The sequence below is a fragment of the Carlito syrichta genome, unplaced genomic scaffold (genome assembly GCF_000164805.1).
Source record: "Carlito syrichta isolate Samal-C Ts95f unplaced genomic scaffold, Tarsius_syrichta-2.0.1 Scaffold309091, whole genome shotgun sequence".
NCBI lineage: Eukaryota > Metazoa > Chordata > Mammalia > Primates > Tarsiidae > Carlito > Carlito syrichta.
Window position 1 is genome coordinate 576294 of NW_007253187.1, and position 10364 is coordinate 586657.

General features: G+C 50.3%; 2 protein-coding genes across 3 annotated transcripts in view; one reads left to right on the forward strand and one right to left on the reverse strand.

The window, feature by feature from the left end:
- TMEM199 (transmembrane protein 199) overlaps positions 1 to 524 on the reverse strand; it is a 6177-nt gene extending 5653 nt beyond the window's left edge. Inside the window, exon 1 of the mRNA XM_008066727.2 lies at positions 456 to 524. Within this exon, the coding sequence (XP_008064918.2) occupies positions 456 to 524 (69 nt within the window). The remainder of the gene's footprint in view (positions 1 to 455) is intronic.
- On the forward strand, positions 7 to 9023 carry POLDIP2 (DNA polymerase delta interacting protein 2). Of its 2 annotated transcripts, XM_021716906.1 has the most exons (11): positions 7 to 64; positions 1462 to 1543; positions 2690 to 2787; positions 3781 to 3844; positions 4048 to 4123; positions 4335 to 4442; positions 4892 to 5028; positions 5814 to 5840; positions 6022 to 6147; positions 7423 to 7502; positions 8051 to 9023. In XM_021716906.1, the coding sequence occupies exons 7-11, from the start codon at positions 5017 to 5019 to the stop codon at positions 8163 to 8165; spliced, it is 360 nt and encodes a 119-aa protein (XP_021572581.1). In that variant the 5' UTR covers positions 7 to 64; positions 1462 to 1543; positions 2690 to 2787; positions 3781 to 3844; positions 4048 to 4123; positions 4335 to 4442; positions 4892 to 5016; the 3' UTR covers positions 8166 to 9023. The 2 variants fall into 2 exon arrangements, with proteins under 2 accessions (XP_021572581.1, XP_021572582.1); XM_021716907.1 differs by lacking the exons at positions 7 to 64; positions 1462 to 1543; positions 2690 to 2787 and having other exon boundaries at positions 3769 to 3877.
- Positions 9024 to 10364: the final 1341 nt, after the last annotated feature.

Below are 10364 nucleotides of genomic sequence, written 5' to 3' on the forward strand. Positions count from 1 at the left end.
CGGGTGGAACTGGGGCCTTCCCGCCAGCGGCTACCACGACGACGCGGAGGCACCTCTCGTCCCGGTGAGGGATGGAGCGAGGGGGTGCAGGACAGGGCCCCGAGTCCAGGGAGGATATTCCTGGCCAGTGAGGAGGCCAGGAGGCCGGGCCGGCTGAGGGTGGCTGGAGTTGGATCCGGGAGAGGGTCCGGGCAGAGAGCCGACCTGCGCTGCCCGTCCGGGACGTGTGCCAAGAGCAGGGCAAGGGAGCGCGGCCCAGAGCCCTGGTTGTGCAGGGCTGGCGCTGAGGAAGAGCTAGTACCCTCCCTGAGCGAGTCCTACCTCCCCGACTGGGGTCCCCAGCACCGCTGTCAGTGGGCAGCCTTTTAATTCAGCCCTGGGGCTTTTGACTTGAGCCTCCAGCCTATGGATTGGGTCAGGGCCTCCCTCAGGATGCTAGAGGTGGGCAACAACACTCTTGGGTGTGGGCCCTCGTAGGTCCCAGGTTTCCTCAATGTGACTTGGGCAAGGGGGTTTGAGGCCATGGTGATGGTGTGCACAGTGTCTTTGCAGATGGGACAGGCAGACCAAGTTGGAGTCGGTGGATCGTGGGTGGAAGCATGAAGTTCATATCTTCAAAATAACCTTTCTCTGAAGGGCCCCTAGAAAGGGCTCCCCTGTTCAGAGAGGTTACTGACAGAGCTAGCCTTATAGTGGCTGAGATTAGACACTGATACTGGGGAGAGATGATAACTATTTGCAACTCAAGACCCCTGTGAGAATTGATGTAAATGAACAAAAACTAATATTGAGAGACTACTAGGTGCAATGTAGGGGTGCAGCAGGAAATGTAGAGATGATTAAGCTCTCTAAAGGCAGCATAAGAGCTAAAGTTTACAGGAGGAGATGGACATGGAACCATAAGACAGAAAAGATTTTTTTTGAGCACCCTTTGCACTAGGCTCTGAAGGGCAGTACAGGTTAATCAGACTCAGGCATTGCTCCCAGGGAGTTTAATCTCTAATAGAAATAAAATATGGACACAACAAATGCAAAGTGAGCAGGATATTGCTTGATGACTTGTGATACAGAAAAAAGTAAAGAAGAAAAAAAGATATTCAAAAAAAGGACCCTCCCCCCCCCACGAAGTGGGCAGGATAATTAAAATGCTGTAGGAGGTCAGGAGGGTGGTTAGGGAAGAAATGGGGGCAGGGGGAGCAGGGTGTGAGGGCAAGATCCAAGGAATACTGTGTGAAGAGAAGAGGAAGTGGTGTGGGAGTGGGAACATCTGACACTAGGAGATTGGACGGGTTTTCACTGAGGAGGAAGGAAAGCCTTTCCAGTTCCAGCTAGCTCACTATCCCAGCCCTTTTCTGTTGTCATTGCCCTGGCCCCTCAGTAGCCCAGAAGATTTTTCTGGTGGATAAGTACCATTACCTTCTCAGCTTTTCAGTTGCTTATTTTTTCTTCTTTCCTACTCAGAAACCGACCAGAGGGCAAAGTGTTGGAGACAGTCGGTGTGTTTGAGGTGCCAAAACAGAATGGAAAATATGAGACTGGGCAGGTGAGTATTGGGCTGGGTCATCTTTAATCTTCATGGTGTCCTCTACTTCTCAAAGAAGTCAGCTTTGGTCACCGGCCTGTATGGTATGATTTTTCATTAATGCGACTTTGATGTTTGGTGCCAGACCAGAATCACCAATTTTTAAAGTTGGGGTTTCTGTTTCCTAGATTTGAAAGCATTTAATGTGCCAGTGGGTTCTCATTCCGAGTTAGTGTGGACAGGGATGGTTTGGACTATGGTGAGGAAAAGTCAAGTTGCTGAAGATTCCTTTAACATAGTGGGTAGCAGGAAGCCAGTGGAGGGAGCTTTCAGAAAAGTAAAACATTGATGTGTTGTCATAAAACTAATTGCAGTGAGGTAAGTTCTGGACATGAGAATCTTTTTGTATATCAGCTTTGTTCTGGGTCCACTGGGCTAGATATAGGCCCCTTATGGGTAAGGAAGACTTTTTATTCAACAGTTTTTTTTTGTGTGTTTTGGAGTCTCACTCTGTCGTCCAGACTGGAGTGCAGTGGCTGCTCCTGGCCACTACAGCCTTGACCCACTGGGCTCCGGTGATCCTTCCACCTCAGCCTTCCGAGTAGCCGGAATTACAGGCATGCACTACCATACCCGGCTGATTTTTTGATTTATTGTAGAGATGAGGTCTCGCCAAGTTGCCCAGGCGGGTCTCGAACCCGCGAGCTCAGGCAATCCACTCACCTCAGCCTCCCAAAGCATGGGATTACAGGCTGAGCCACCGAGCCCGGCTAACAGTTTTTTAATATACCTACAATGGACTAGGTATTGTGTGCTAGGGTTAAGCCAGAAAGCAAGGTAGACATGATTCCTGCCTTCATGGTGTTTACAGTCTAGAGAGGAATTAATGATATGTAAATGGTAAATGGCTATACACTGTGCTAAGTGGAGAGGAGGTCAGAGAAGGCTTCCTGGAGGCCTAAACTTTGACCTGCAGGATAGGTAGAGTCAGCCATTTAAAGAAGGGATAAGAGTGTTCCAGAGTTGGTCTGAGTTGATCACAGAGTTCAGGGGAAAGGTAGCAAGACTTTGTATGGGGTTGCCTCCAACTGTGCTGCTTTGTAGTCCAGGTCCCACCTGCATGGATTGCTGGACTGAAGACTCACTGAGGCCTCTCTTTCCTCCCAGCTTTTCCTTCATAGTGTTTTTGGCTACCGAGGTGTTGTCCTGTTTCCCTGGCAGGCCAGACTATATGACCGGGATGTGGCTTCTGCAGCTCCAGAAAAGTAAGTTCCCCTCATTGTCATTGTGCCTCATAGTGTCCCCAGGAGGAGGCCTGACTCATGGCAGGTATACATAATTGGGGTCCCCGGGGTGAAGACAGCCTCTTTCTGGGCATTAGAAACAGCCCCAGAGTACTTCTCTGGCACTGAAACCCATGGAGACAGATGTGCTGAGTGCCAGGGACAGTTTTAAGCCAGAGGGTCCCTTTAGGCCTCCCTAGAATGCTCTCCCAAGCTACTCTGAATTTTCTTTTCTTTTTTTGTGAGTTAGAGTCTCATACTGATGCCCAGCCTAGAGCGCTGTGTCACACTCACGGCCATCCCCGCCTCAACCTGCTGGGTGCTGGCAATCCTTCTGCCTCAGCCTTCCAAGTACAGGCGTGCGCTACAACAGCCGGCTATTATAGAGTTGAGGTCTCGCCAGTTTCCTGGGCTGGTCTTGAACCCGTGGGCTCAGGCAATCCACTCGCCTCGGCCTCCCAAAGTGCTGGGATTACAGGCTGAGCCACCGAGCTTGGCCTACTCCAAATTTTCATCATAAGTACTTCTGAGAGCATTTAGGGGACCATTTGTCTCGATTTCTTGATGTTCAGCTGCAATCTTTCCTTTAATTTCACATCATCACTCAAGTACATCAAAACAGAAAAGGTCCAGCTCCATTAAATGATCACAGGTAGCCACTGGGATGTGAGAAGAGAAGGGTATTCTGGGCCCTGGGGATTGAGGTGGCAGTTTGATTTTCCCCATCATGCCCCCTTCTTCCAAGAGGTATCCAGAGAGTAAGACACTTGATGACTTTGTACCATGGTCTTCCATGTTCATTGTTTGTCCCTGACTGGGGAGCAGCTAGGCGGGGGTGTTGTTTAGCAGGTGTCTAGCTGGTGCTAAAGCCCTTTGGATCAGGGAGCAGTTGGTTTAGGTGAGGCAGTGGTAGGGAGCTGAATCAGGCTTCCATTTCTCTTGAGGTGATCTTGGGCTGCTTCTTTCACCCCACAGAACAGAGAACCCTGCTGGCCACGGCTCTAAGGAGGTGAAAGGCAAAACTCACACTTATTACCAGGTGCTGATTGATGCCCGTGACTGCCCACATATAGTAAGTAAGCAAGATGGCTGGGCCTGCGGGCCTCCCCGTGGAAACGGCCTGTACCTTGATGGGGATGAAGGGAGGGAAAGGGATCAAACAGAGCCCAGCTCAGCTCTGGGTCCCAATACTTCAGGACTGCCCAGTGGCCAGGGAAATCCCTGATTCACCTCTTACCTTAGTCTCAGAGATCTCAGACAGAAGCTGTGACTTTCTTGGCTAACCATGATGACAGCCGGGCCCTCTATGCGATCCCAGGTGAGTAGTTAGCATCTGAATGGTGCCTATCAAAAGGGGTCTAGTATGTCTCAGTGAGAAGATTCTGATGTCCTGTCATCTTCTGGGAGGGATTATGATGCTGATGATTGTGGTGCCAGGGATGTGACAAGGGCTAGAAAATGTTTCTTCTCAGCCTCATCTTTCTCCTCTTCTGTGTGAGCTTTACTGTCTCTTTGCCTCTTTATGCCAGGTCTGGACTATGTCAGCCATGAAGACATCCTCCCCTATACCTCTACTGATCAGGTTCCCATCCAACATGAGCTCTTTGAAAGATTTCTTCTGTATGACCAGACAAAAGGTAATCTCTTTAAAGGAGAGGAACTGGAATGGGAGGGCCCTTTCTTCAAATAAAATATCCTTGAAATAATTCCAAAGTTCTATTTCCATAACCCCCTTCAATCTCCCGTTAGACCTGTCAGATAGATGTTTGTTACTTCCTTACAGATATGGAAACTGAGGCTTAGGGGTGATGAGAAGTAACTCAGGATTGTTAGTAGCAGAATAAGGGGTGAAAACCAGGACTCTTCCCTCCCAGGCCAGTTCTTTTCCCATGATATCATAATACCTCCTCAGGGCGTGTTCTTGGGAGCAGTCCCATGCCTTCTTCCAGCCTGTACTTTGGCTTCATATGTGGGTATTCTATTTGCCTGGGCCACCACTGGGAAGGGTTTTCTAGGAGGGGCACCTGGAATGTGGGTGCAATACCCTAGACTCTGGCCTGGACTAACAAATTGTCTCTTGCTCCAGTACCCCCTTTTGTGGCTCGAGAGACGCTACGGGCCTGGCAAGAGAAGAATCACCCCTGGCTGGAGCTCTCTGATGTGCACCGGGAAACAACTGAGAATATCCGTGTGACCGTCATCCCCTTCTATATGGGCATGAGGGTATGTGGCCAGCCTGGGCTCCTTCCCACAGGGGTAGGCCCAGATTCTGTGTGGTGTCCCCTGTGTGACTCTTGGGGGGAGTCTAAATTTAAACTATGTCCCTGTGGTACTGCTTCCAAGCCATGCATGTGTTGGGTGGGGTTGAGTAGCCTATTGGCAATGGCTGATCTTAAGACCTGGAGCAGGGAAAGCCACAGGCCCCAGGAAGGAGTTTTCTATGCTGACTCTTCCTTCTTCCCTCTGGCTCAAAGGGAGCCATGTTTATGAAGCATACACATACTTGTTTAAATCAGTGTAGGCTTTACACTTTTTATGTTACACATGTTTACACATTGCCTGGCTGTAAGCTAGGCCCTGGGGATACAAACGTAAATAAAATACTGTCCCTGCCTTCCTGGAGCTCATGGAAGTGGGTGAGGCAGTAAGGGAGGGCAATGGGAGGACAGGGAGGAGGACAGGGGCCCAGGCCAGCCGTGATTGGGGGCAGGGCTGGCAAGAAGGGTGGTGAGAAAGGTAAGGACTCTATAGCTGATTTCCATTGGCAGCCAGCTCTGTTGGTGATCTGGCAGGATGAGGTGGGAGGCCAGGAATGGACACAGGGGAAGCTGCCAACAGGCTACTCAACTATTGTAGGCCATAGTTCAGTCTTCATCCTCATCCCACAGATATTCACAGCTTGGTATGTCTGCAACTTCCTGGAATACATCTATTGCATTGGAGAGATGTTGATCCCAACAGACTTGGTTTTGCCCTCTGGGACTTAAATTCTTTGTTTTTTCCCCCAGGAAGCCCAGAATTCCCATGTCTACTGGGTGAGTGTCTCCCTCAGGCTGCAGGGGAGCTCAGGAGGTGTGCTTGGGGGCCAGATTGGAGGTGGGGGTGGAGCCTGTGCAGTTTGGTGTCAGCCTTTGTTGCCTTTTGCTCTGCACAGAATTCTGGGTGGGGTAGCCCAAGGTCTACATTTTCTCAAACTCTCTCCTCAACAACCCACAGTGGCGCTACTGTATCCGCTTGGAGAACCTTGACAGTGACGTGGTACAGCTCCGGGAGCGGCACTGGAGGATATTCAGTCTCTCTGGCACCCTAGAGACCGTGCGAGGCCGAGGGGTGGTGGGCAGGGTGAGCGTCACTGCGCCAGTTTCTGGCCCAACCCAGCAGGCCTGGGGGCTTAGTGCATGTAAGGTTACAGACAGAAGCTCGCTGTGTCAACATATTGGGTGGTTTGGGGTTAGAAATCTTAGAACAATCCTGTGAGAACATTTCACAGATGAAGAGAGTGAGACTGAGAAATAACTAGCCCAGCTGGGTGTGGTGGCTTATGCCTGTAATCCCAGCACTTTGGGAGGTGGAGGCAAGGGGATTGCCTGAGTCCAAGGGTTTGAGACCAGCCTGGGCAACTTGGTGAGACCTTGTCTTTACAGTAAATAAAAAAATTGGCTGGGCATAGCGTTGTGTGCCTGTGGTTCCAGCTACTTGGAAGGCTAAGGCGAAAGGATCACTTGAGCCCAGCAGGTCGAGGCTGCTCTGGCTGTGAGCGTGCCACTGCACTGTGACCTGGTTGACAGAGGGAGACTCCTACTCAATAACTAGCCAGCCAGCCCACGGACCCAGAGCTAGTAGTGGTAGGGTCTGGATTTAAGTCCAAGTGAGTTGAAGCTAAAGCTTGCGTAATTATGATTGACTGACATAATGTCTTTTAAAGCCTGAGTTTGAATGCCCTTTGGTGGGGCACATACCCCTCAAACCCCCATGACCTTGCCTTTGCCTCTTTACATGTGTGCATCTTCTGCTAGTCCTTGAAGAAATTTGGTTTTATAATCCCTGACCACTCCACCCTGTCTCCTGAGAAATAAAGTCAAAAGTAGGACGGCTGCTAGGGGGGCCACATTCAACAAACATTTATCCAAGTCAGCAGGGATTAAGGAGGCAGAGTGGTAAAGTAAGAACAGGGCTTTGGAATTAGCTTGCCTGACTTCAGCTTCCAGGTGTGTTATTTACTCACTGCATAACTTTGGGTAAGCTGTTTAACCAAAATCTTAGCTTCTTACTGCTAAAATGGAGATCACACCGCTTACCTTATTGCTAGAATTAAATCAGCAGAGGTTTGGAGAGTACCTGCCGTGGTACCTGGCACTTAGCCCTTGTGAACGGATGCTGGAAAGGATGTTTGCCCGACACCTTTGCCTGGTGTCCTCGGTCAGTCAGTCAGAGATGATTTTCCCTAGAGTCAGAATAAAAGGCCCAGGCCAGTGACTGCTGTGGGAGTACCTGCTGTGGTGGCGGCTGGGTGGGGAGCGTCCAGTCCTGATGAACTGGCAGTCAGCATGTGGCCCTGGGGCGCAGGCAACATGTCTTAGGGAATTGGCCTGACCCATTTTGCCCGGATCCTCACAGGAGCCAGTGTTATCCAAGGAGCAGCCTGCGTTCCAGTATAGCAGTCATGTCTCGCTGCAAGCTTCAAGTGGGCACATGTGGTAAGTGAAGGTGTGCTATGGCAAGGACCACACACATCCAGCCAGGGAGCTGGAGGTCGGAAAAGGAGCTCAGAGCAAGCTCATAGCTTGTGTTAGTTCTGGGCCAAGTCAAGTCCTGAGATAAAGCCTTATCTGATGTTTATTGTTGTGTGGGACTCGTCTGACTTTTTAAATGATGGCTTCCCAGTTCCCTGTGATTTGTGGATTGAGGACTTAGGCTAGAGAGGTCTGGTGGGTTGGTGTTGCAGAGTTGCTCAAGTAGTTGGGGTTTTTTTTCCTCCTGTTTCACTCCTTAACCTCAAATTGCAGTTGGGTAGTTGGGTATGCAGTGTACATTAGGGCCAGAATCAGGACAGCTATGGTTTTCTTTTCATGTAGGGCCGAAAGGGGGGGTCTGGGGTCTTTGGACCAGTCATCCTGTCATGAGTTAGCAAAGAGCCTAGGTCTGCCTTGTCCTCTAGCTGTGGCACTGAGGAAACGGGCCATCCAGATCCTTGGGAGCGCCTCAGCCTTCACTCCCTCTACATCAGCTCTTCTCTGGCCCACAGGGGTACGTTCCGCTTCGAGAGACCTGATGGCTCCCACTTTGATGTTCGAATCCCTCCCTTCTCCCTGGAAAGCAATAAAGATGAGAAGACACCACCCTCAGGCCTTCACTGGTAGGCCAGCGGAGGCCAAGTACCCAGGCTTGGCCCCTGGAAGAACAGCTCTCATCCCACGACTGCTGCAGAACTCTTCTCACTCACCATCATGGGCCACAGCGGGTCTCTGAATTTGATTGTGGGGCTTTTGGGGAAGGGGTGGTGTAACTTTTCTTTAGAGGACCCGTGTAGGATGCCTCCAAGGCTGGCCTCCTCATAAGCCCTGCCTGCCATGTTCCAGTAAACCTTCCCACCAAGGAACTGTGTTCAGCTGTCACAGGCCCTGAGTTTCCTGGCCTGTCACACAGGTTGTCTGGAATGTGAGGTTTGGCCAATAAACCAGTGCACGCTTGGCCACCCTTGCCATTTCTGCCCCTGGAGTCTCAGGTTCCCCTTCTGACCCAGTGGGGGCCCTTGATTGCTCCCCAAGCTACCCTTCCAAGGAGCTGTCTTCCATTAGGATATGTGCCTGTTTCCCTCTGAGCCTGAAGGCTGGCTGGACGATCTCCCAGGGTCACTGTGCCTCTCAGCCAGCTTCAGGGTTGGAGTGGCCTGGCTCTCAGCACTGGCCAACCATTGTCACCTCTGACTTCGCTGGGCCTGAGAGAGGAGTGAGGCAAGCCAGCTGGGTTTCCTGGAGCAGTGCGCTTGCCAGCCGTGAGCGCGAGTCTGTCAAGCATCCAGACCACAGATGCAGGAGGAATTGAGCCGAAGAGCAGCTCTAGGTATGGACGATGACTAAGCCAGGCCACTTCCTGAGCCAGAGATGAATTGTGCTGCGTTTTGCCCCAGTTCTTAGGATTTCTTCTCTCCCGCCACTTCAGTGATTGTTAGAGGTCATTTTCTTCTTGAACTAACATTAAATCTCAGCTCCAGCCTTGTTAGTGTTGTTCTTAATCCTCCACTAGGGGGAGCCTGCATTGCAGGGCAACCGAGTACAGCTGGTCTTATGACCTAGCTTGAACACAAGGTCAGGTGAACCAAGTACAAGGACTAAGCCCACAGCAGCGAGCTGGCCAAGCCCTACTCACTATTAAACAAGGCTCTGTACCACTGCAGTGTAACAGTTTTATTAGAAATTAGTGTTTACTTCCATCATGTATGCTGAGCAGCAAAGTATTGCAGTCATGTGATAAAGGAAAAATTCTCTCATGCGCAGGACCTGTGCCATCCTTCAGACTGACCTTGGGTCACATACCAGATTCAGTAAAACCCAATACCGGTCTGTGTTGTTAACAGCAGGCTGACCGTTTTCTCAGAAACTGACAAGAAGGTTTGACTGCCTGGGCTGCTTGGAGTTGAAAACTTCACGAGCTGCTTTCTGAATGGGGCTGGGAAACTTTAAAAGAAAACCCTCAAACCTTTAAGCCACTAAAGTCTTACTAAAGAAGCTAAGATCACTTCAGTAAGTTCAATCTTAGTGTTTTCCTTAAGACCAAGGAGATCTTTTTCATTGGAGATGATAAATGCCTAGTCCCAAACCACTGTGCTTTCTCAGGAAAACTGGTTACCACTGAGACACTGAGGGTCCAAACGCCAGAGTAAATGGCCCAAATGTCAGGGGCCAAAGGGGATGGGGAGGTCAAAGGGCAAGCATAACAATACCTCAGTGGGGAGCTGGGAATTTGAGCACTAAAGGGCTTAAACAGCTAAGAAAATAGGCCAGTGGCCCCAGGCTGAAGCATTCCAATCTCTGTGGGAAAGCCACAAAGCCTGAATTTGGCCAAAGAAATGGATTTGTCTTTATCTTCTTACTCCAGTGAGGGCTGAAGAACTAGTAGCTGATCACCAAGGTACCTGACCTGAGAGTCTTAGAGCTATTTATATATTCATGACTGTGACTATCATATGAAATGCCTGATGAAAAAGTCACATTTTCCCTGCCCGCTATGTCACTTCGGGTTCTTCTGGGTGTCTAACCTTGGGCCTGGCATTTGCCCGTAGCCTCTATGGCATTGGCTATCATAAGAGTAGTTAAGGGGGATGAACCTGTGTTCCTTCCTAAGGGCAGAGGGTGGGTACTGCATGGGGCTGTGCTGCTTTGTTTGGCTGGCAGAACAGCTCCCTCCCTGACAGCATTCCTTTGGAAAAGAATTCAGATAAGCTGCCTCCAAGGGCCAAGCTAAACAAAAAGGGAATGAAAACCAAAGCCCTCAAGAGGAACTCCTGGCTGGTGCTTGGCATCTCCATGGCTAAGTTACCCAACAAGAAGGAACAGAGG

Coding starts and splice junctions, on each gene's coding strand:
- POLDIP2 (XM_021716906.1), top strand. Junction 5,841..6,021: donor AGAATTCCCATGTCTACTGG/GTGAGTGTCTCC, acceptor AACAACCCACAG/TGGCGCTACTGTATCCGCTT. Junction 7,503..8,050: donor GCTTCAAGTGGGCACATGTG/GTAAGTGAAGGT, acceptor TCTGGCCCACAG/GGGTACGTTCCGCTTCGAGA.